This window comes from Melozone crissalis, unplaced genomic scaffold (genome assembly GCF_028551555.1).
Source record: "Melozone crissalis strain CALT ecotype California unplaced genomic scaffold, PUWL_Pcris_2 ptg000012l_1, whole genome shotgun sequence".
Lineage (NCBI taxonomy): Eukaryota > Metazoa > Chordata > Aves > Passeriformes > Passerellidae > Melozone > Melozone crissalis.
In genome coordinates, this window is record NW_026535790.1 from 7556141 (window position 1) to 7581810 (window position 25670).

General features: G+C 39.0%; 1 protein-coding gene across 1 annotated transcript; it reads left to right on the forward strand.

Annotated features, from left to right (window-relative positions):
• The first annotated feature begins 342 nt into the window (after window positions 1-342).
• On the forward strand, window positions 343-22035 carry GSPT1 (G1 to S phase transition 1). The gene is made up of 15 exons (XM_054270991.1): window positions 343-757; window positions 10584-10631; window positions 11005-11046; window positions 11798-12025; window positions 13028-13061; window positions 13533-13610; window positions 14846-15026; window positions 15389-15543; window positions 16495-16635; window positions 17364-17457; window positions 17791-17871; window positions 18416-18589; window positions 19020-19109; window positions 19438-19606; window positions 20302-22035. The coding sequence occupies exons 1-15, from the start codon at window positions 457-459 to the stop codon at window positions 20352-20354; spliced, it is 1869 nt and encodes a 622-aa protein (XP_054126966.1). The 5' UTR covers window positions 343-456; the 3' UTR covers window positions 20355-22035.
• The last annotated feature ends 3635 nt before the right edge of the window (window positions 22036-25670 follow it).

Sequence of the window (25670 nt, forward strand, 5' to 3'; positions counted from 1 at the left end):
CGGTTCCGGTCCCGCCTGAGGCGTTCGCGCCAACTCCGCGTTCCGCATCCCCCTGGAAAAGGGGGCGGGGCCGGCAGGGACGCACGGCGGGCGCGGGGACCGCCGGGAGTTGCAGTTCCTGAGCGCGCAAGTAACGCAGGCAACTCCATTTCCCGTCTGTCCTCGGGAGGGGGGGGCGCGGGTGCTCGCGCGTGGTACGACGGGTATTGTAGTTCTTCCGCCGAGCCTCGGACGTGCGGCAGGAGGAGGGCCGGGGGAGATAAAAACTACTACGATGGCGGTAGCAGAGGCTGCCGGGAGAGGGTACGGCGGCCCGAGAGGCCACACTGCGCTCGCGTCGGGGCGGCGGAGCACACGCGGAATCGGCGGAGCGAGTGCTGAGTCGGTGCCGCCGCCGGCTCCCCCCTCACCCGGGAGACGCTTCGGGGCCGCGGAGCCTTGTGGGGCCGCCACAAAATGGAGGCGAACGGGAGCGGCAGCGGGAGCAGCAGCGACTCGGCTCCCGACTGCTGGGACCAGGCGGACATCGAGCCGGGCAGCGGCGCCGGCCCGGGCTGCGCCCCGCCGGCCGCGGAGGCCGAGGCGCAGCAGGAGCTGCTCGGCGCGGCCTTCAGCCGGCAGCTGAACGTCAACGCCAAGCCCTTCGTGCCCAACGTCCACGCCGCCGAGTTCGTGCCGTCCTTCCTGCGGAGCGGCCCGGCGCCCGGCCTGCCGCCGCCCTCGCCCCCGCCCGGCCTCCCGCCGCCGCCGCCGCTCGGTAACCGCGGGGCTGGCACCGCGGAGGGCGAGGGAGGCAGGGAGGGATGGGGGCCATGTTGGGAGGGCGCGGGGCCAGCGGGGCGGGGGTGCCGGGCCCGCGGCGGCCGGGAAAGGGCCACGCGGGGCGGGCGAGGAGCCGGGCCGGGCCGGGGGCGGTGCGGGTCCGGCCGCGGGAGGGTCCCCGGGCGGGAGGGGCACGGGCAGGGGCTGGGCAGGGGGCGGCGACGGCACTGCGGGGGATTCGCTGCCGGAGCCGCGGCAGCCCCGGGGTCGGGGGGCCCGGGGCGGGGAGGCCGCGGGGCTCTGCCCGGGGAGCAGCAGGAACCGGGGGGCTCTGGCTCCCTGCGGGTCCTGGGTGCGTTTCGCGGGGACCTTTGCTCGCAAAGGGCGGCCCGTGATGGGAGAAAACCACATAGCTCTGCTCTTCCTATAATACATAAAATCAATATAATATATGTAAAATATATACAATATATAACATGTTACACTCTAGGAGTTGTCGAAGATTTTGGAGGTAATAAATTTAGTGTTGCTGGGGAGAAAAGCACTGCTTCAGCCACCAGTGCCTCAGATGTATCTTAAATGTCTTTTTGAAGATTATATCAAGTAATTTATTTTTTTCTTAACATAATGCCGATAAAGGATTAGTAGGGAAGGGAGTTTTGTCCAGCTGGCCTCAGCTAATGGAATAACCTGAAATTTACCCTGCTTTTAATTTCAAAGGATCTTTGTGTGCCCAACCAATATTTATACTAGATTTACTTTGCATATGGGAAATTAAAGGAGACCTACTTTTTCATTTTCAGCTCCAAACTGAAGGCTCTTGCAAACATCAGACATGCTGCTTAACTTTGTGGTAGTATTTTAATGTCACTCCTGCCGCTAAGGAGTTTGAGATTTTCCTAATTTTCCTATAGTTTTCTGTATCCCTATTGGTATAATATGAAACAAGCTAGTGTTTCAGGTATTTATCTAGTAATTTTATTTCACTATAGACACTGCTTGTTACATTATGTTGACCTGATTTCCTGTTGTTTGTGGCTTATTATTTATTGTGTTTTTCCTTAATATATTAATTGGTCTTGATCTCCCTAGTATCTAAAGTTAATAGTTGTTAACAACGAAAATCTGTAACTTTTATATATGACATTTTAATATTTTTGTAACAGAATATTAACCTGTCCCTTATGTTAGATTATATGTTCTCTACAGCTGTTCAGCACTCCTGATTTTTAGCAGAAGTTATAGCTCATTTACTGTGCAGGCAAGTAGTGTCTAAGTGCATTAAAATAAACTTCAGAGGAGCCATGGGCAGACTCTTGAATTCCATTTAGAATAAAGGTACATGCTAAAGTTCACAGATGTAGACTGGCTAGCTTGGGGCTGTGATGAACATGTGGTCTTCAAAAACCATTCCTGTATTTTTCAGATATTGCAATCTGAATCAAAAGTTTGGGTTTTTTAGCTATGTAATCAATACTGAAAGATTATTTTAGTGTTTTGAATATCATTAGAATTATTTTGATTTTTTTTTTCCTGGCTGCTTCTTTAAGGTTTCATCTAAGGTGTTCTATAGTTATTTTTTTTTTTTGTAGGAATTCAAACTACATCTCCTCACCTACTCATTTTTTCTTCACTTTCCTTTTCTCCACTCTTTTGCTACTTCTACAACCTGTGATGAGCTTCTTCTTTCCAGAAATCAGGGATGGCTTGAAAACTGTCTGATGATCTGGAATGATCAGAATAGCTTTGCTTTGTGTCTTCATTTCTGAGTACATTTCCAACATAGTGCTAGAATCTACCTGGCTTGAATTTACCTTGATTGCTATATCTTCTTTAAGGTTTAGGATTTTCAGTTTTTCTAAGTAGCTTCAATATCCCTAAGACTAGGCAGAAAAAAACTTTAGGTTAAAAAATTCTATTTCTTTCCTAACTGGAATACTGTACTTACTAGGTGCTGCTCCAGGTCTGCTTGCTTGGTTGCAGAAGATAATTGACATCTTCTCCTTGCAGATGTTTGTATAAGGTGACAACTACTTTCCTGGCTGGAAGAACTAGGTGGAGCTTGCTCTGGAAATAAGTCAGAACAACGTGTGATTAGACAGTGGTGCTGAATAAGTTACTTTTCAGCAGCCCAGTTGGCTTTTGTTCCCATAGGGAATTAGGTGCTCTGTGACACTCATTCTTCATTACATAGTTTGTAGTAGGGAAGAACCTAAATTAGTCTTGATACATCCAAACCTTAAGAAATCTAAAAAGTTGGGTGTCACTTGAGGAATTTCAGTGGCCTAAAGTGAAGTTCTAGTAGTGCTTTTCTTCTTGGAAGTTTCTCTTGGTGACGTTTGGCTCAAGTCATAATTCCTTAGTAATTCAAAGGCCATTATAGATCAGGATAAATGTGTGGTAGCAGCATGGCATATAAAAATTCCACAGGACTGATTCCATTGTGTGGCTGCAGTGTGTAATAGCGTTTCCTTTCATGCACACTAACTTAATGTTTCTAGTAATTTGAATAAGATTCCTGTCATTTATGTTTAGAGCACAGAAGGAGCACTCTCAGAAGCCATTTATGGAATAAGATGTTAACTTTCTAAAACTGGGAAACTCCTGAGACCTGCATTCCTAATAGCTTACTTTCAAACTGGTTTACACATGCTTTCTTTTGATTGAAAATTGTGTATTAGGAAGAAAGCTGACTGATGTGTACCACCAATATAACTTATGCTCAGAGATGATAATTTAATTCCAAAATAATTCTGAAACTATAATTTGATTATATGGGAAAAGCATATTATTTACAATTTTAAACCTAAGGAATATACTAAAACCAGTATGTTCTAAATGTTGTAGCTATGAGGACTTGCATTTATCAAATTGTGTCCAAGTCAAACTCATTTGTGTCAAATCTCTCTTTGTTGAATTCTGTTGGAAATGTGAAATGAAGACTTTATGGCTGTCGCAGACAGAAAACCAAGGCTGCAGCACAGTTCTGTGCCAGGTGGACTGGGAGGGTGACACAGACACTTTGTACTTCTGGGGAGACTCTCTGTCAGTTGCTGGACTAGCAAACTCAACTCAGTTAAGGCCATGTGTGATAATGAAATGACTGTGGATTGTGTTAGGGCCTCTAAACCTTCATAGTCACATCTGTGGCTTGCAACCTCGCTGTTCTTCAGCTTCTATGACTTCTTTTTGTACTATGTTTCATTAATTTTGTAGATATATGTAGCAGAAAATTATATTTTTCTTTGTTTCTATATCAAAGCATGGTTCAGAGGGAATAGTTACCACCAACTTCCAATTAATAAGATTTCTATTTTTCTTTTTAATTGGGTATGAGAGAATCAAAATATTTTTGAAAATGCAGCATCAATCTGCATTTTTGTGGTTCAGTTTTTGTTATAGTTCTTGAATACTCACAGGATTCTTGGTAACATTTATCACAGCTTCCTTGTATGGTCTTTATTATATTTTGTGTTAGTTCTTCTTTTCAGAAATAATTTTTAAGTATTCACTGTTGACTCTGCTTGGAGCAGGAGACTAAACTAGCTAACTCCTGGGATCCCTTCCAACCTGGATTGTTCAGTGATTTGAAGTATGCAGTGGTAGTGGCAAGAGAAAAAGCATCATTAGTATAAAGTAATAAGAATAAAAAGTGTGACATGCAGCAGTGGGTGTAAGGAAAGCATTTGTCCTGTTTGTGGTATTATAGCTACTGTTTAGTTTGGTAGTTCTCTTGATCACTTCACATTAATGTCTAAACATCTTTGCTAATGAGTACAGTTTAAACAACTTGCCCCTACAGTCCTGAGCCAAGCAAACATCTGGCTTAAGATTCAGTGCCCCTGTTTGCTTCACTCCCTAAATATCCTCACTTGCCTGCAGTAGTCACTCCTGAAGCAGTTGAATTCAAGCAGCTGGACATCCTCAGCCTTCAAGTGCTGTAAATAAATGGATATAACATTTTTCTTCCTGCCTTTCCCTGCCCTCATTTTTTCTGACCTTGTAGCAGCTGGGACATCTATATGTCAGTCAGACACAAGAGGTGGAGTTTCAGTATCCTCTACTTCAGTTCTGAAACCTGTAATTTCCAGAGCAGGATGAGTTATCTGTACCGCTGTGTTCTCTAAAGCCTGGTATCTCATTTTACACTGGGAGATTCTTCAACGTCTCAGTCCTCAAGAACTTCACTTTGCATATGAACTTGCTGAGAAAGGCTTGTCTAAGACAGCAGCCCACAGTTCAAGAAGCTGTTGGGTTTAAGGGTTAGTGGTTTTTCATGTCAGCCTTGGAACAGCCCTGTGCTGATGATTTCCTCACCGTGCTCATAGTGTTACTGTTAATGCTTCAGAACTGCAAACTTGAACTGCTCACGTGGCAGCAAATCAGGGTTGTATTGTCACTGCCAGCATATGGGATAAATTCTTATCTGAAAATCTTGATTTGAGTTGGCACTTGTCTATCTAGAGCAGTCTTCTGTATCAGCTTCTCTAGACAGGTGAGCTGTGCAGCCACTTGTGAAACTGAGTGCAGAGAAAGGCTGGATGTCTTGGCTCTGCTGGGTGGTCAGGTAGAACATACCTGTGTGGGGCACTCAGGGTGCCAGTGTGTTACACAGATGTCCTTTGTCTACATCTAAAGTGCCCCCAGGAAGGTGGCCAGGATTGTGTTGCTCCTGTTAGAATAATTCATCACCCTCGTGGCCTTGCATGACTCCAGTAAATGGCACACGAACCCCTGGGAGGCAGCTGTGCCCTGCATGGACTGTCCTGGGGGCGGAGGCAGCCTGCTGGCCATGTGTGTGGCACTCTGCTCTGGGCTACTGCTGAATGTGTTTGAAAGCATGGTGTCATCTTAAAACTTGCTTGCTCTATCAAAATGAACACAGAAATAATGTGGGATAATTCTTGGATTCTATTTATAATCTGGTTTTACAGTTCCACTTAAGGAATTTTGGCATTTTTCTCCTGTTTTTTGATGAGAGATATGCAAGGAAAAGAAGCAGCTGATTGTATGAAGCTAAGATAGAAAGATGATTTTATTTTGTGATTTTTATTATGAAGGAATAAAGCAGTCATAATTTAATCCATTAAATTAATGACTATGTTTTGAAGAGGTCTATGGGAAAATGACAGTGATTGTATTTCATTACAAAAGTTAGTTTGGGACAGAAGATGCAATACTAAAAATGAGTCATACTAAAGCTACTGGGTTATGAGAGATTTCTGTCAGAGTGGAATCCTGAACTGTTGAAGTACTGAGCTTGGTTTCTTGATTATCTGTCTTAAAAATCAAGTTATCAACTGAGCACAAATAGTTGGCCTTAAGCAGAAGAGGACTTCAGGATATTCCCTGAAAATCCCCATAAGCTTTCTTAAACTTACTTGTTAAGGAGCATGTCAGGTTTAGATAAGATAAGCTTAAGGTGTGTCCTCAGTGGGGAAGGAAGAAGGTGGGTCTTTTACTAAGCTAGCACCTAATTAAAGCCTATGAATATGAAACAAGTGCTAATTTATTTTGTGAATTTTACAGAGTCAGGTTAAACTATTAAAGCTGCTTTTGCACTGGTGCATTTTAAAAACTGGTGTGTCCACTGGTGAAGCTGGGGCTATAAAGCAGAGCAAAGAGAAGAACATAATTTTGGGTTTAACTTTCAAAACAACTGCCTTACAGTGAACTCCTGAAAACCTTTTCTTTCTGCACAATTTTAAGTATTGAATATAAAGCATTTTGTTTAGCTTTATCTGTGCTTGACATAATTTTTGTGTGTTTTTGTTATCTAAGAATGTCTTGGGGCTTGTTTTATTGTACTTTTCATGCTGTGTGTTTGATGCGGACTTTTATTTTTTTACTCTGCTGTAATTCCCTTTATACTTTCATTTTAAAAAAGGGGGGCAAACATCTGTTATGTAATGCATGAAAACTGGTGAGACTCTATAAATATTGTGTAAAGATGTGCTGAACTCGGGTATTGGAATTACACATGCAAAAGGTGATGGGAATGCTAAGGTGGGTGTCATGTGTTTCTTCACTCTTCAGGAATTCCTGTGAAGGAACTTGATGCCTGTATTAGAGAAGCAGTAACAAATTCACTATACAGGCATCCAAGTTTTGTAGAGAAGATATTTCAGGCTGAATTTGTCTATTTTATTTTTTACTTTTTTTTTTTTTTTTTAATCTCTTTGCTGTGTGGTGCAGTTTCTCTAACTCTGTAGCCTACTCCAGCTGTCAGGTTCCAGTCCTGTCTGGGTTCTTATCACTCCAGCAGCAGAGCAGGCTGGATCTGAGTGCTGCTGTGTATTGCACCAAATTTATGCCTCTCATTAATTCTGTGAATTCATTTGCATTGTGGTTCAGGTAACTGATGTTCAGGAATTATCAGTTAACCACTGGGCAGTTCTTACTTTTGTGGAGACCTTTATCAGCTTTTTCTGGGCATCTGGTAAACACTGAGTTTTGTGTAAGGATGGAGGTTGTCACTATTGCTTAGCAATTGAGTCTGACTTCAATAGCCACTATTCTAATATTGATTCCTATCAGCTGTACCTGTTCTAGGTATGAAAAACTTGATACATTCTAATATAAATTTGGAGAGCAATTTTCTATTGTTTATCTACAAGCATTCTAATATGTTAGTGCTGCAAAGTTCCTAGCTTATAGTCTTTTAAAACAATATTTTCAGAGGTTGGATGATAACTTCAAATTTGTTGTCCTTGTGCAGCTTTGGTTATTGTACAACAGAAATGCAAACAAGTACAAAACTTGGTGTGACATGCAACAAACTTATCAGTAGTAGAATGCTGTGTGAATGAAGTAGGCAGAGTGGATTCTTTAGGACGTGAGATGTATTTTAAAGACATCAGTCACTGTGTTTTACAAGTTGTGCAATTTTGGACTCTATATTGGTAGTGTACATACTCTTCCACTGAATTTTACATTTAAAAAATCCCCACAATTACCTTTTCTAGACAAGACTCTGAATTACATAATGTCATTGTCTGATGGCGCCAGTAGATAAATGCAGCATCTGTAGCCATTTTTGTCCTTGGCATTGACAACAGAGATATTCCAAAAAATGTCCTAAGGCTCTGATGTTGAGCAGGACTAAAGATCAGCCACTCAGTCCCTGTAATACCATGGATAAGGTTGCAACAGCAGTTCTTGACTTAGCACTTGAAGGAGACATGGAGATGGTTAGGTGTAAAATCCTGCAGCTGCTTGTCGTGCAAAAATCCAGCAATTTGAGGCATTTAAAAATTGGCATCACTTAAGGCATGTCCTGACTTTAAAACCAGATTTGCTACAAAGTAGGTTTTGAGTCCCTCTCATATGAAAGATTCCTGTCTGGATGATCTTCACAGATGAGAAGAGGTGACAGACCAAAATGCTCCAGCCCTGTGCTCTAGGGAAGCAGTAGGATTGCATCCCTCTTTTCAGATGGTGGTCTTAAGGCACATTTCAGGCAATCTGTTCACTTCCACACAGAGGATGGTAAATCTGAGCCTTTGTCTGAAATAACTTGACATAACCTGAAATTGTTTATCAGAAGTGAACATTGACTGTGGAGAGTGGGGGTTTTTGTCACTTAGAGCATGTTAGTTTTGAAATTAAGTTTCTTTATTTACTTGGTTTCTTAACAATAATTTTTTTAGTGAGTGGTTTATGTTTCTTTCTGCTTTGAAGAAACAGTGTATGGTTGATACAATTCAGTGTCCTCTTCCAAAGCATGTCTGCCACTTGTGTGCCAAGGTGACCAGAGTTTAATAAAAGGCTGTGGTTGTAGCTGACTGTCTGTCTCCCCCTGGTTGTGTGGCACTGCTGCTCTTTAGCATCCATGCCCAAACTGTCTTACTGACTCTTGTGTGCTAGGGCTGTACAAAATCTACAGAGGAAATTTTTATTCTACTTCTTCTCTGTTAGTTGTGAAGAAATGTTTTTCCTGTCTGCATACCTGCTGTATTGCAGACCAGAAAGTAAAAACGGAGTTTCTATGAATGGTTTTGACTGGCGGTATATTTCTCAGAAATTAACTAGCTCTCCAGCCACTCACAGAATGTCTGTTCTAAGGCAAGTGCATTAATATTGCCATTTGATACATTTTTCATTACAGACAAACTTCTGGAGTGAAATCAAAAGCTTGTTGAAATGATCTTGTAATTAAAATATTTATGCATCCCAACCACAGTATGTGTGAAATAGCCAGCAATCTTCTGATGTGCTACAAAATGGAGGCTCTAGGTTCATACCTAGATTTTGTGCCACCTGCTTACCACACTCAGAAATGGGCTGCTGGGAGTCTTTTCCAGCTGCCAAATGGGAGTGATAGACCATTTCTTTAAAAGGATCTAGGAGTATTCTATTCTTATGCTTTTACTGAGTGTATGAATTCATTCTCTTCAAGCCTGGTTGGTTTGTTTTGGGGAGTGTAGCTCATGTGTGATGCAGGGCAGGAGTGCAGGCAGTGCTTTCCTTTGGCCATTGCTGCTCATGTGTGATGCAGGGCAGGAGTGCAGGCAGTGCTTTCCTTTGGCCATTGCTGCTCATGTGTGATGCAGGGCAGGAGTGCAGGCAGTGCTTTCCTTTGGGCATTGCTGTGCCCCCTCCCTGCCTTGCTGCTGGCCACTGGCTGTTGTGCTGTGACCCACATTCACCCTGCCTGCAAAGCCCTGTCCTCTGGCCCCCTGCCAGCTCTCCCGGCGCTGCTCCACTTTAGAGGAGTCTGCAGCAAATACGCAAACAGTGCGAAAGCAAAGAGGCTTAGGAGCAGCTCCTTCTCTGGCTGCCTTTGTTCTTTTGAGGGGATTTGTTTCATCTTTAGGTCCCATCATGCGTATAGAGCAAGTGATGCTCTAAGATCTGGGTTCAGATTTCAGTTGAAGGAGAGCTGGAGTACAGATAAACAGAGAGTATGAATTTTGTATGTGGTTGAAAAAAAAAGATAACTTGTTTCAAAGCATGCTGAAGTTGAACTTATACCAAGAGAAAACTAAATAGGTTAAGGTTTTATGTATAGTTATAGAAGGCCCCTTGATCACGTGAAATAACGTCCCAAAACATTGAGTGCTATGTTAATTGCATTGTATCACTCCTAGTGGATTTATAAATTGTTACACCTCAGCATAAAATGTAGTGGCATGGTTTAGTGCATGAGAGGGTTGAGTAATTTGTCAGACAAACCATCCTTGTGGCTTTGATAGAGGCACATGACCAGTGGGATTGCCCTCCACGTAATGGAACTGTGCTCTGGTGTTTAGGAGGACTGGCAAACTTACCAGACATCTGAATGAATTTATCATCTCCTGACCTTAACAACTACAGAGATGTTGAGAATTTGTTTTTAGTATCTTGTTTCTATTTTCTACTCAACATTTAATGGAAATGAGGCACAAGAATAGTGTAGACATGGCTGTAAGACCCTTTCCCCGCAGTTGTGACACCACATTGTGTCTTTGGATACAATGAAACTGCTCTGCTGTTTTTGAACATCAGTTAGACACTAACACTTACCAACAGCCAGCATGCTCAAAAAGGATGGACAAGTAAAATACTGTGTATAGAAAATTGCTTGCTTTAAGTGTATCTTTCCGTTCAGGGGGGGAAATGGCTTGTTTTTAGAAGTGGTATATTATTTTCACCATGTCTAGGCAGTGTTTTCTTTAGCAGTATTTGTGCTTGGAGGCTGTGTTTAGTACCACTGGGCAGGGAGGGGTCATTATTCTTTCCACACAATTCTTGCAATAAAGTTGGGAGATGGTCTTTTATGGCAAAGTTTGGAAATTGGTCACATCATTGTACTTTAAAAGATAAACTTTTTTTCTCTGCAGGTGCACCTGTAGAGCCTTCTCCAGAGGAGCAGACAGCCTCTTGTGAAGGTAGTTGTTTTTGTGATCTTCATTACATGATTTTTTAAAAATTATTGCAAATAATCTCTTTTAAATCTCTATGAACCTTTTCCAATCTTCATTATTCTCACACTACTCTTGTAAGGCAATGTGATTATCTGTATTTATTTACAGTTTCATAGGCAGTTGGGAAAGGCTCATAAAGTGGCTTATGGAAGATCATAAAGCTAGTATGAAGCAAAATTTTTGAAATGAACCTGTATATTAAAAAGCTTTGGCACGTGCCAAAATATCTGAGCTATCCTTTTATTCATTTAGTCACTCATTTTTCTTTGTTCTTGATTACTGTCATGCTAAGTATGTGTCTAATGATTCATTTCCCCCCCCTTTTTTTTTCTTCTAGGTTCAAATGCTGCTGTTAACATGGAAATTTCAGAGTCTGTTGGTAAGATGAGAATTGTTCCTTTTTACTGTGATAATACTATAATGTACTACTGCAGTGCTTTTGCTGAATCACTGCAAACAAAATAGTAGAGCCTTTACACTTACAACAAAGTACACTGTTTGTACTTTATACTTGGATGACTATTTGTATCTTTATACTTGGGTGAGGAAAGAGGTAATTGAACACTACTGTGCATTGAGAGCTGCAACTGGATTGCTTGGACACTGTAAAATGATGAGTGTTTTATTAAAAAATAATTTCATATTACCAAATAGCCCCATTAACATGTGTGGAATGGTGATTAGCAAAAAAACTTTAAAGTGGTCAGCAATGTGAACAATCAGAACATAGAAATTGTATGTTTCTTATTGTTTTTATAAGGCTTATGAGTGAACTTAAACTATAATCCCTCTCCTTTGCTTTCTAAACATATGGTAGTGTGTGTCTGTGGATTCAGACTACTGTGCTGATCTGAGTAGATCTTCAGATTTGCTTTTTCTTTGTAAAAATTGTTGTCTTGTTAAAACAGAAGTTTCTATATCCTAGATTTCTTATGTCAGCATACAAGCTGGCTTGGAAGCTCCTGGTATAAATCATTTGAGAAACAAGCAGCAGTTCTCCCTTTTCCTGTAGGAAAATGTTAACAGACCTGGTAGCTTTGTGATTGTGCCTTTGGGGCAGGGGCTTTTCCCCTTTTAATTCTTTTTAATTTCTTTATCTATTTGAATATATCTAATTGGTTCATTTTTAGTGGAAAATGGAGAGACAGAAATGTCCCCAGAAGAGTCATGGGACCACAAAGAAGAGCCCAGTGAAGCAGAGCTTGGAGGTGGCCCTGCAGGGGATGCGGGGCCTTCTGAAGAGAGCGCTCAGGAAATGATGGAGGAGGAGGAGGAGATACCAAAACCGAAATCTGTGGTAGCACCTCCAGGTGCTCCTAAAAAAGAGCACGTCAATGTAGTATTCATTGGACATGTAGGTGAGTTTTAAGGAGGGTGAAGTACTTGGATCTGTCTGTTGTGTACTGTCTAGAACTCAGAGGATTAGAAATTAATGCTGTTCGTTGTATTCATCATGTCTGGAGGCTCACAGGAGCATTCATTCTAATGAAGCTGCTCTGGAAAAGGAAAAGTTTAAAGGTCTTTCAGGGGTAGAGGGCCAAGGGTAGAGTGTGTTCTCTTGGACACAACAGTGCCTGTGTTCATGAGTTCTCAAGTAACTGCTCCTGTTGAGTGCTCAAGTGATATATCTGTATTTGTGATCTGAAGAACAAAATCAGAAATGGTGCTTCTTTTCTGCTTATTTTAGGATTCCTGCTATTAGATTCAAAAGTTATTATGAATACTAAAATTAGTAGAGTTACAGCAATATATTAATATAATTCCTGGTTAAAAGAAGCATTTATAGCAAAATATTGTCATTTAATAGTTTCAACAAGCTTCATAAAAACTTGGGTGGTGTCAGAAGTAGAGCAGAATTGTTGAATCACAAGTTATACAGTAAATTCTGTCTTTTCATTTCTATAGTTATTTACCACCTTAAAGGTACTGTAATTTGGGTCCTTGGGTAAATTCAGAATAAAGTGACATAGAGTAAAGGGGCTGTGGGCAGAGGTACAGCCCAATATTGAAGAGCAGCCCACACAAGTTAGGGACAAGGGATAAAGGAAGCAGGGAAAGGGATTTTGCAAGAGCTTCCCACTCTTGACCCTGTCTTTAGCTGCATCACTGCTTGCTGAGGGGGTTTTGTTATGGATAATGCTGAATTTATATATATGAAAACAGCATGTTCAAAATTTGGTGTAATTTAATTGACAACAAATTATAATAGGAACAAGGGAAAGTGCGCAAGATGCTTCCAAAAACTTAGATTGTGGTTCAAAAAATAAATCCTTTGGAAACAAACTAGATTACTTAGTTCATAATGGTCTGCTGTTTCTAGAATTTTACATTGTTGATGACTTGAATTAATTTTATTTTAGATGCTGGCAAGTCAACTATTGGAGGACAAATAATGTAAGGAAACTTAATTTTTTAGATTTCCTGTTCTTGTGAATTCAAAAACATCAATTAAAATGAGTAATATTTTCTTTGTGGCTTTAATCAGCATATGTTAATACTTTTATAACAATGTTTCTGTCCCTGTCAATTGAGGTACTTACTGTCTTTGGAATTTCTGAATTCCAGCACATTAATGTTATTGCTATAGGATTTTCATTTAATAGAAGCAACTATGCAAAATGAAACATTATCAAATTTTTAAAATTAACCACTTTCTTAGAGCATGGCTGTTTGTCTTTGTATTTTAAAATGAAATTTGAAACAGCTTTATACCATTGGTTAAACTTTGTCCTTTCTGTGAAGATTTTAAAAAAATTCATATCTTCATTTCCCAATCACAGTAATCTGTGGGGATTGTATAAGTAACTATTTGGAAATACCTTTCTGCTTTGTGTAAAATTGCACTTTTATTTTCCCTCTCCTTAGGTATTTGACAGGAATGGTTGACAAAAGAACACTTGAAAAATATGAAAGAGAAGCTAAAGAAAAAAACAGAGAAACATGGTATGAACTTTGTGAAGATAGTAGCACCCTTTGCCCTTTACTGCAGTGAAACTGGTTTTAGTCTCTGTCCCAGCAGCCCTGGCTTCCTCCAGGCACGATGGTGCTCTTGTCCTGGGTGGATTTTTTGTGGCCTCTTGTTTGGTTTGGGTTTTGTTGTTGTTTTTTGGTTGGTTGGTTTTTTGAGGGCAGTGAGTATATACAGCGCATGTAGCAGCCTCATTTCTGCTTCAAACAACTCCTGCAAAATTGATTTCCCTTTCGAAAGCTTTCTCCTTTTGGCTGGAGGATAAAAGGCGTTCAAAGGGCTGTGGAAAAGGAGCAGTTAAAGACTTCCTTAGGGTAGAGCATCCTCAGGGGATGGGCATGGACCTGAACTCACTGAATCCTGTGTGAAGGGCAATAGAAAGGGTGACATGGTTCTTTTCACCAAGCAACTGCTGTGCAAGCAGCATCCCCTCAGACACCCCCAGTCACTACAAAACAAAAGCTAAGGATGGCTACAGGCTGCTGTTAATGGCAAAAAATATTACTATGTTAAACCAGTTGAATTGAGTTATTAGCACTTTTTGTCATTAGTAAGAGCATTTTTTTTTTCTTTATAGTCACCAGTTTTCACAAAACCTGAAGAATCTAAGTAGCTTTTTTTTTTAAATTTCAGTTTACCTAACTGAAAGCTAACTTGTTGTTGGCCAGTGGGAAGAATTATTAGGAGGGGACAAGAGTCTGTATAATGAAAATCGATCAAAGATAGTGTGAATGAAGATGATGTCTGTTTCATAGCCAACTTCTGCTTAATATGTGCAAATAAATAAGAACTAGTAATTATAATTCTCAATAATGATATGTGCAAGTCAGAACTAATGTTTTAGTTAATTATGCTGAGAAGGAAAAATTGTTTTGAATTTGATCCTGAGGTTTTTCTGAGACTGAGGCAAAGTTTAAATTATATGAGGTTAGATCACAGCTGAAAAACTTAGAAAATGAAACATGTTTATTAGAATTTTTAGAAATTAATCCTTACAGTTGTGTGAAGGAGAGCTGGCAATAGGCTCTGCAGATCACTGTACACACAAATCAGTCAGTTCAGTATTTCCAATACCAGTAGTGACTTTACGTTTAGCAGTGCTGAGGTGGTTAAAATAAGCAAGAGAAAATGTTCCTTATGACTAACAAATTATATATAAATGTAATAAAAATTGATACAACAACAGAGTGTTTGGGTTGGGATTTTTTAGGTACCTTTCATGGGCCTTAGACACAAACCAAGAAGAACGAGACAAAGGTAAAACAGTAGAAGTGGGTCGTGCCTATTTTGAAACGGAGAAGAAACACTTCACTATTTTAGATGCTCCTGGACACAAGAGCTTTGTTCCAAATATGATTGGTGGAGCTTCTCAAGCTGATCTTGCTGTGCTGGTAAGGAGAAATCAGATACTTTTGCTTTGCATATGCTGTGGAATGAAGTTTCTGATTTTTATTTTTTGTTTGCTTCTTTATTCTTTTGGTTACTTTCAGCAGGCAGAATTTTCAAATGTTACATTTACTGAGATGAGTGAGTTTTGGAGTAATTTAACTGCTTCTTAAAGCTGTCCACAGGTGTCATGTGAATTTTTTACATGTCAATGCAGAAACTAATGGGCAATACTGAGAACATACCAGTGCATTTTGGAAACTTTTACTAGGTCTGACTACCCAGAGTTTTTTGAATAAGGCAGTATTATTGATTGTTCTGTTAAAAGAATTGTAGAACCTTTTTTAAAATATGTATCTTTAATTAGGTTATTTCTGCAAGAAAAGGAGAGTTTGAAACTGGATTTGAGAAAGGTGGACAAACAAGAGAACATGCCATGTTAGCAAAAACAGCAGGTGTAAAGCATTTAATAGTTCTTATTAATAAAATGGATGATCCAACTGTAAACTGGAGTAATGAAAGGTGAGTTTAATATTAAAAAACTAATCTTCACTGCCAGATACTACAATAGAATAATTCCTAGGTAAAGTAATTTTTGTATCCCATTATTGCTGAAAGGATGGTTGACTGGTGGACTAAAGGCAGAGGTTATAAAACTGGCAGGAAAACCAGAAGCTCAGTGCCCAGGACAGTGCTTCTCAATAAAGCTGGAAGTTCTACACTCAAACATTCACTATCAACTGCTTGGATCCATGCAGACGTACCTAACAAACCCCCATGCATTCTAGCATTGTTTAATTGTTGACTTGGAAACTTTATACTGAGTCTGGAAAAGGAAGTGATTGTTGGAGTTTGCTGGAGTTGTCAGTGAAGCTGCTGTGGGTTCTGCCCAGAATTGTGGAAGTTTTAGTGGGAAGCCATGAGGGCCTGTGCAACCCTGGAATGTCAGCCTGCTGCACTAAGAGACAAAGGCACACCCCATTCTCTGTCTTGGTCCTGTCCCAGCCTTCAGACATTCCTGAATTCACCCCAAACTGAGAGGAGGCAGTGTGACAGAAATAAATAGGTTAAACCTAGTTGGAGGAGAATGAGGCAGAAGTGCAGTGCCAGCCTGGAGCCTGACCTCAGGAGGTGTCTGTGGTCTGTCCTGCTGTGCTGGCCTGGATCTCTTGCTTTAAGCAGTTGCAGCTGGTGCTGCTGCTCCCCAGCCCTGTCACTGCAGTGTGGGCAGGGCACTGATGATGCTTTATGGGGCAGAGCAATGAGGGGGAATAGGGGAACACACAATACTGAGCTGTGCTGGAAGGCTGGGGAGAAGATGCAAATAGGCCTCCAGGCCTTAATTAGGCTTGCTTGCTGCTCACACAGTAACTTAAATGATGGAACTGAAATGTCTGCATGTTTTTTAAAGCACAGGATTATGTTATGCTGGAATAAGTGGAATTTACCTTGATCTGCTTGTCATTTTAATAGATATGAGGAATGTAAAGAGAAACTGGTGCCATTTTTGAAGAAAGTTGGCTTCAATCCCAAAAAGGACATTCATTTCATGCCCTGCTCAGGACTGACTGGAGCAAACCTTAAAGAACAGTCAGAATTCTGTCCTTGGTATATGTATGTATCTTAAATTGAACAACTTGAACATTTGCTATATTTCAATAAAAGTAAATGCTTCAGTGAAGCTGGGAGGTAGCAGAGCGTGGTATGTTGTAGTTGTGTGCCAAAGTGCTTGAGGAAATACAGCCAGAGCAACAAGAACACAGCCATGCAACGTGCCAAGGAAAAGCATTTGCAAGCTGCAGAAGATGATTAGTAAAATATTAGCGGTGTTCTCTGGCTCTGTGAGTTCAGTGCCTTACGAGCACTGGAATTGCCAGTGATGCTGCAGCTGACGTTGCTGGAATGAGTAATGGTTTGATGTGAGCAGTTTGCTTGAAGCTGTGTTGTAATTAAGGACAAGCCATGCCTCTCAGTGGATGTCATGTTTTTCAATATTGTTCAGTGTACTTTAAAAAGAATTAATGGAAATCACATTTGGACCTAGCTTATGGCTGAAATATATTACACATCTGCCGTGAGTCTCAAAAGAATAATTAATTTGTGTGAAATATGCCTGTAATGTAACTTAAAAACTTGCGTTTCCTGAGTATTAATATGTTGGTTGAACTAAAGTGGACACTACTGATGGGATGCTATAATAATTCATCTGTCTTAGAGGTCGTTTTTCTAAATGATAAGATGAATATAATTATTTTTGTTGGACTGCATTTATCCATTTTGAATAATTTTTTTAAATGGAAGGGTGCTCATGAAATTGACACAAATGCCTTCTGCTTTTTTAGTGGATTACCATTTATTCCATACCTGGATAATTTGCCAAACTTCAACCGTTCAGTTGATGGACCAATCAGGCTGCCAATTGTGGATAAATATAAGGTACAGATTAAAATAATAATATAGAAAGTATAAAGAGGCTGTTTTCAGAAAGCAGTAAATGGACTATTTACTGTACTTTTAGAGGGTATCTTTTTCTTTGTTAATGTTACATTTCCAACTGTAGAATAGAGGAAGGAAGAGAAGTAAATAATTTTGGCATTATATGAAACTCCTAAAATCTGTAATCTTCCATGACAACAATTTCCAAAATACTAAGTCTAGCAGTGCTAGATATTCACAGAGTTAAATAATGAAACCCAGAGATAAATCATAAATAGAGGACTCTTTAGGAAAATGTTTTCAGTTGCTATGTAATGATTTCTCTTTGTGAAGGACATGGGCACTGTGGTCCTTGGGAAGCTGGAGTCGGGCTCTATTTGCAAAGGACAACAGCTTGTGATGATGCCAAACAAGGTATGGTATGGTTTAGATATTTTAAAAATTTACTACCATAAAAAAAGAGCTTTGTTCTTAAAGATACTCATTACTTTAAATCAGAAGATGTTCTGTTGCTCTGTTGAGCACAGCTGGGGCCAGGGGGTGCTGTGTAGCTCCTCAGCAGTCAGAACTTGGGTTCTCCTGCCTTAGTAAACTCAGTTGCTGGACTACAAATTCTCACTTCAACTGGATTTTATTTCATGTTTGTTGGCCACTGTTACCTCCTGTGGGTTAATATTGCTCAAGAGTTTCTTTCTTTCCCCCCTTTCCTTTTTTTTTCTTTCTCCCAAAGGGAAACAGGACAAAAAAAAAAACTTGAAAAAGAAAAATCTTTTTTTAAAAAATTCAGTTATTAGTAATTCATCATTCAAATATTTTAAATGTTCTAAAGCTTGACAGAACCAAATATAATTAACTTAAACTCTAATAGAATTATTTACTGAAATACTGTTATATTACAATTATTTTGTACCTGACTAAAATACTCACAATGAAAAACTATGGTTTTGTTTTCTTTAAGCACAATGTGGAAGTTCTTGGAATCCTTTCTGATGATGTAGAAACTGACTCAGTAGCCCCAGGTGAAAATCTAAAGATCAGACTGAAGGGAATTGAAGAGGAAGAGATCCTTCCAGGATTTATTCTCTGTGATCTCAACAACCTTTGTCATTCTGGACGCACATTTGATGCCCAGGTAGAATATCAACTTTTAATTGCTGTATAGAGGGGTAAAAACCATGGAAATATTTTATGTTTTGCCAAATCTAAAACTTCAGTAGTTTGAAGTTTCAGTTCAGATTTCTTATTCATTGCCATATCTCTAAATGGGCAATAACATATATACTTAACACTGACATCATTAATTAGAGATTTTAAAATATAAGTTGCTTTGAATGTAACTTCTCAATGGAGTTTTAGGTACTTATGGTGAAAGCAAGACCTCATGAAGCTAGTTCTTCAGTTTTCAACTTTCATATTATAAAGTTAAAAATTTTAACTCTGATAAAAATGTGTGTTTGTATTGTTCACTAAACTTTTTAATATACTTCTGCATTGATTATTCTCTGTTCTTTTATAATTGAAATCAGGAAAAATGCACTTTTTTATTTTGAATTGTTTTACAGATAGTGATAATTGAGCACAAATCCATTATCTGCCCAGGTTATAATGCAGTGCTGCACATCCACACCTGTATTGAAGAAGTTGAGATAACAGTAAGTGTCACTTTAAGTTGTGATGTGAATATAAACAATCCAGTTGTTGGGATGAAGAGTTCTGTCGTGTCATAAATTTGTAGAAGAGTTAAAGCAACAAAGCTCCAGCCTTGAATGGAATTCTTGGTTGTGCCCTAACAAACAAAAATGGCTGTAACTTGGCATAAACATTCTGAAAAGTGGTGTATGTCGTGACTGAATAAACCATGCAAACTTTTTCTTGTATTTCTTTGTAAGGATATTCTTTCTTAGACCAATTCTGTTTCTATAAAACAGAAAAATAACCCTTATTTTAGCACTTACAACTGTTATTTTTTTTCTTACCCAGGCCTTAATCTGCTTGGTAGACAAAAAAACAGGAGAAAAAAGTAAGACACGGCCCCGTTTTGTGAAACAAGATCAAGTCTGCATTGCCCGTTTAAGGACAGCAGGAACGATCTGCCTTGAGACATTCAAAGATTTCCCTCAGATGGGTCGCTTCACCTTAAGGGATGAGGGTAAGGCTGCTTCAGCAGCAGGTACTGACTGCTGCAAAAGCTTACTTGGACTTAGGGCCACAGGCAGTGAGGTATTCAAATGCTCTTATCTAGTGGAAATCACTCTCTGGGTAACAATAGAAGAGTTAATCTAGGCAAATTGTTGTCATTGTGCAGAGTCCTTGCTAGTAACAGAATTTTATTTGAGTAATGTACAGAAATATGCATTGTGAAACAAAAGACTGGATTTGAAAAATAACCAGCAGTGCTTTTTTAATGTGCCCTGGAATGTCCACCTACAATGTGAATACCATCGTTTCACATTTTCAAGTTGAAAAATATCAGGGGAGTTGTATGTTAGGTTTTCACATGCACACCCTGGTAAAACTCACAGATTTGTGGGATGTGTTTAAAATAATGTATTTGAAGAATAGCAAACAGATCTGGTAGTGATTCTGCCTTGCTTTCTCCTGAGAGGAGTGTAGAAGCAGGCTCTCCACAATCCACATTGTGTTCTTTGCTGTCAGAATAGCAGGCTTACTACTTTAAAATCTTTATTGTGCTTTTAAAATACACTGATGCTACAACATAATAATTTATTCTCTGTGATTTGTAATACTTAAGAGCCTGCACTTTGGGGCAGGTTTTCATGTTCTTGGAGATGTGTGCATTCCTTTCACAGTAAATATAACACTGCTGTTTGTCTCTTGGTTTAGGTAAGACCATTGCAATTGGAAAAGTTCTGAAACTGGTTCCAGAGAAGGACTAAGCATTTTTCTCAAAGACCCCGCACAATACTGTGAGGAAAATCGACTCAGCAAAAGCCTACTTCACACCGCCGTCTTATTTTCTGCCCATTGATAAACTTCTCCCCATATTTTGCAAAGACAAATTTCACAGCAAAGGTCCACATTATGTCAGCTTTCTCATATTGAGAGCTCTGCTATGCCACTGTTGAATTTTCCCAAAAACAATTTTTTTTTTCTCCCAAATTCTGCTTCCTTGGAAAGATTCGGCAATAGCTTTGTAAGTGATGTGGACATAATTGCCTATAATTATGAAAATCTAAAGGATTTTTAATGTTTAATTTCCCCCAGCATCTCTATTAAGACCTCTTTTTTCCAGGCAGATCATTCAGAGTGTGCGAGTGTGTGTGCACATGTTACAAAGATGACTACCATGTTAATAAACTATTCAATTTGAAATCTTTTTCGGTATTGGAATTGCTTTTGAATAACGTTTTTTATCCGGATGTAACGCAGTTGCATTAGCTTTTTAACTTCCCAGTAACCCAGATATTTGGTTACTTGGACTTTTCTAAACTCCTCAGCCTCCCCACACACACAGTTTTAAATGAGGCAATTGGGCACTCAACCAAGTTTGTATTAAAATAATTAGGTTTGCCCCTTCCCTTTCTTGAATGCATTCTGAAAATTAAAAAACATTCATGCAAATGTGGCACCTTCATTAGCTTTACATTTGTTAATATCTTCAGCAAATTTAGGTTGACCTAACATCATTACTAGACACAGGAAGTGAATTTTGAAGGCTAGAACTACATATTGTGTCTTTATAAAAATTCAGCATTATTAAATTCTTAACTGCAGAAAATGCTAACAACCAGTAAATCAGCAAAACTTGCAAAAATAAGAGAATCTGTGGCAATAGTGCCTATTAGTATTTATAAGAGCTACATTTTGTGGGAGAACTGGGCCAATTAAAAAGTGCCAGTTACATAAATTACTCAGTTCACCCTGTCTTTAATTTAGAGGGCTGGATAATCCTTGCTGTTTTAAAGATCAGTCTGAACTGAGAGGGAGAGAGACTATTTAAATCCCTAAGTTTGCACATACCAAAATATGGGAGGGTCAGAATCAAGCACAGTCTGTAAATTTTTGCATATCAAAAAGCAATGTAAGCTTATGAGGACCAGTGAAGATTTTCTTGAGAAATTAAAGCAAAACTGGTTCAAAGTAAAGCTTACTTAGTACCACTTGAAGGAGCTGCATAATAAAACCCTATTTAGCTGCACTTTGAAAATGGACTGTCTGCAATTGCTGTCCTGATTCTAACAATTAGGATGAAGGCTAAGGGATTTTTTTCATTTTCCAGAGTATTAGTAGTAATTATTAAAAGGTATTTTCTGAGCTTCTTCAGAATATCTTAAACTAAACATTCTCAGCTGTAAAATCGGTGAGCCCCTCTTCTCCCCCAAAGATTTGCAGTCTAGTGACTGTATCTGAATTGAAACTCAAAACTGAAACAGATTTACCTTTTTTGGGATTTTTTTTTTTGTTTTGTTTGTTTCTTTGTAACTGTGGAACTCCCATTCATTTCACTTACAGCTACATTGTATGGACAGAAGAAGTTATTGTCCTTCAGTTTCATATGACTACACTTGTAGCTACCGTAATGCATGGAATTTAAATAAATTTTATTATGTCTGCAAATCTCTGGGCTTTTATTTTTTTGATAAATCAGGGTTTAAAAAGTAACTTTTTTTTTGTTGTTTCTACCAAGTGAACCAAACCCACAGTTCCTTGGATCTTAAACTAATGAAGAAATTAAAACCCAGGGAAACTTACTGTCTTGTTCATATTCTGGACTAACAAGATTTCCACATATCTGACTGACTTCTTGAAGTAAGCTCATGGATTTGAAATTTGCAGTGACCATTATTGGAGAATACTTACAGTTATATCCCTAAATTGCTAGGTCCTTTAAAACCTTTTTTCTTAAGGCATTGAAGTGTATCTGAAATCTAAATGATGCTCCAGCATCAGTTTTCCACTGTTGAGTAAACTTAACGTGGGATTTTAAAACTTCATTATTTTGAGGCTGGACTGAGTATTTAATATTAAACTGAATAATCACCTGGTGGGTTGGAGTATCAGTAGATAGAAAGTCAGTATTTCCATTATTCATCCCATGTAGTGCATTTGATTACCATTTCCATAATTCCAGTTAATGTCACCTGGTCTGTAAACTGAGAGGTTGTATTATTATAAATTCATTAACAGAATCCACATTATGCAATTAAAGGTATTCCTATCCTGTAGGAGGTTTTTATTTGGGTATAAAATATTTGCATTCTACAGCAAATACATGAAAATGTAAGGCATAAATGTACACAAATTGGCTGCATTTTGGGTAGAAGAGCTGGAAGTACATTGTATTTGAGTAGTCCTCAGATTACATCTCAACTTTTCATTTCATCTCCATTCTACATTTTATAGTCCCATTTTTGCTACTATTAAATATAGCTAAATCTAGATGAAAGAAGACAAAAAGACAATGTGGCTTTGTTGGAAATAAACACTATTTGCTGATTCACTGATGTAATAAACTTTTTTAAATTACTGTTTTGAATATTTCCTTTTGTGAAGATGTGATATGCTGCTTTGAAGATGATACAAAAACAAAGGAGCTGTGCAACCACAACAGTTGAAAGGAAGGAGGGGAAAAAAGAGGAAATAAAAGTTGAATTGAAGATCCAGCACCCCTAGGAGCACTGCCAGGGTAACTGGGCTTGCATGGGGTACTGGCAGGGTATTCCCATGGTGTAGCTTTAATTCATACCAGCAAAACTCTGAGTGTGTTTCTGTAGAAAGGAGAGTTTGGGGTTTTTTTCCCTCAGTATAATGGCATTTGCAGTGTGGTACTGAGGAGGATCACACCTTTCTCTCTGACTGTTGGCCAAAGTGTGCAGTGTAGATATGGCTTGAGTGCTTAGCCATGATGTAACTTACAAAAACATAAGTAGTTATTCTATAAGTTAAGACCTTGTATGTCCTTGAACTGAAAACCTTGGCAAATGTAACAAATACTAAATACAAAAAAAATCTGAATGTGAAGCAGTGCTAATTATTTGGCAACAGGAAAATAATTCCTTGTCTCTGCAGGCTCCAGGAAGTAAAGCACAGTAGCTGGAGGAATGGGTGCAGTTGAGTAACGTTGCCATCAACTGTATGAAACCATTCCAGCTACCTTGGTCACCTTAACAGACAATCAGGAACTGATCCACAAACATGGTGACACCAGTTCCTGAAACACTGAATAACTGGCAGTAAATTGTATTCCTGAACAGCAAGCTATTGATGATGGTGTAATAGTGTAAGAAAAACAGCTGCTTTAAGGAGATTTATCCATGGGGATATTTGCTGGTCGCAATTTTTATGCCCCTCTACAGATTTTCTTCAGTGGCATAAAAATCCCAGTGAAAATTACTCAATTAAGAACCTTTATTTTAGATTATTTATGGCACCAGTCTATATATTAAAAATCATGTTAATGATGAGAAATGTGTTTTTATAAGTGTTTATTACTGACTATTACCTAAGAAGAAGAGATTGTTTCAATGCCCAGGTATTTGATCTGTATTACTCTGGCTGTTTGGTTCGTACTGCAGACTGTTGGAATGATGCTGTTAAAGCAGATGACCTGTACTCCAGACAAGACTGTTTTCTTCCTGAACTGCTACTTAAAGGCTCTTAATTGTTCTGCTCCTTTTGTATATTCTATAGAGGATTTGGTACAAAAAAATATACCAACAAAACTGGAGTTACTACTGAAGGTCTTATATTGTAAAGATGTTTATTTCCTTGTGTTTATTTTATCACACTATAAATCTGACAAGATACTACTTTTCCTCTGAAGAAATACTAGAAAGGATTCTAGTCCTAATATAAAATAGAAATTTATGCTAACAAACCCCAAATCTGTTGTCTGTGTATATATAACTTGATAATCCACATGCTTTCATTGGCTTTCCTTCCAATGTAAATTTTTTTACATCTCCTGTCAGTTCCATACATCTAAAAAAGTCCACCTATTTCTCAGTAAGAGTAATAAGAGACATGACAGATTCACTGCTGGGTGACAAAAGGTACTTGAGGCAGTGTTCCTGTCATCTGTTAAGCCCCTGCAAGGGATATGAGGCAAAGATTATAACAAGAAAGATTTGCAGCCTTGTCCAGTGCCAGGGACTGACCTTTGGAACAGCCCCTTGGTGGCTGTGGATGCACCAGAGCCTCGTGTGTGAGTCAGGTACAGCTGAGGCTGACTCCAGCATTGCAAAGGAGCACGGGGGAAAGAAAACAGAGCTTCAGCTCTGCTCTAGTGGGGAGATTCTATCTGAGCTCTCCTGTAAGGCACTTCTTAGTCCTGTCTTAATCTCTGCATACTCTCTGTGCTGGTTTTCTTGCAAGAACTACACTCACAGAGATCTGGGATGTTGGCATTGCCATCAAACGGTCTGGAGGAACACAAGCTGGAAACTGAAACTTGAATAACCTTAAACCCAAAAGACCTCTTTACAGCAGAAACAGTTGCACCTTTTGCTGTGTGAAAGTATAAAATTAGGCATATAAAAAGCATCTTAAATAAGTAATGAGGTAGAACGTCTTGAATTTATTTTCCATCTTAGCATTTAAATAAACTATACAAATTTTTTTAAAGAAAAAACATACTTTCATGATCCAAAAAGTTAAATTGAGAGCTACAGCAGTAGCACCAATAAAAGTAAAAAACCTCATTTCCTTGTAGGAGTAACTGTAAATTTATGACATTGCTAAATTAAAAGTGTGCTTTTATAGTTTATATTCATTGCATGCTGTATTAAGCTGAAATATTTCTTATTCACAGATTAACTTAACTTTTCCAAGACAGGTCTATTAGCTATGCCAAGTACCTTTCAAGAGAAAATTATTAGACTAAGTCAGTTAAACCACATTTGGTAAAATTTAGTCATGTCAGACCAAAACTTTTTCAGAAAAATGTCCTCGGATGAGACTGATATGTGAAAAAATCAAATCTGAGTCACTAATAATAGTCCTTGCAGTTTTATCCTATTAATGCTATACTGACCCAGTAAAGTCAGTCTTCAAACATGCTGTTCAATCACATCTTACAGGACTAGCCTGGCTCATTTTCAGAGAGATGTTCCTGTCATCTGACTTTTTCTATTTTGTTTTAACATATCACATTAATGTTGATATTTTATTAAAATACAGCTGCCCTAAAATGTGCAAAGATAGAAGCAAGGCTACTAGACAGAATACACAGCACTGCAGCCAGTATCACATGC

Excerpts from the sequence above, each read along its gene's own strand:
- GSPT1 (XM_054270991.1), top strand. The coding sequence starts at position 457 with ATGGAGGCGAACGGGAGCGGCAGCGGGAGCAGCAGCGACTCGGCTCCC. Across the intron at positions 15,544-16,494 it reads GTAAACTGGAGTAATGAAAG|ATATGAGGAATGTAAAGAGA; the intron begins GTGAGTTTAATA and ends TCATTTTAATAG. Across the intron at positions 17,872-18,415 it reads TTGTGATGATGCCAAACAAG|CACAATGTGGAAGTTCTTGG; the intron begins GTATGGTATGGT and ends GTTTTCTTTAAG.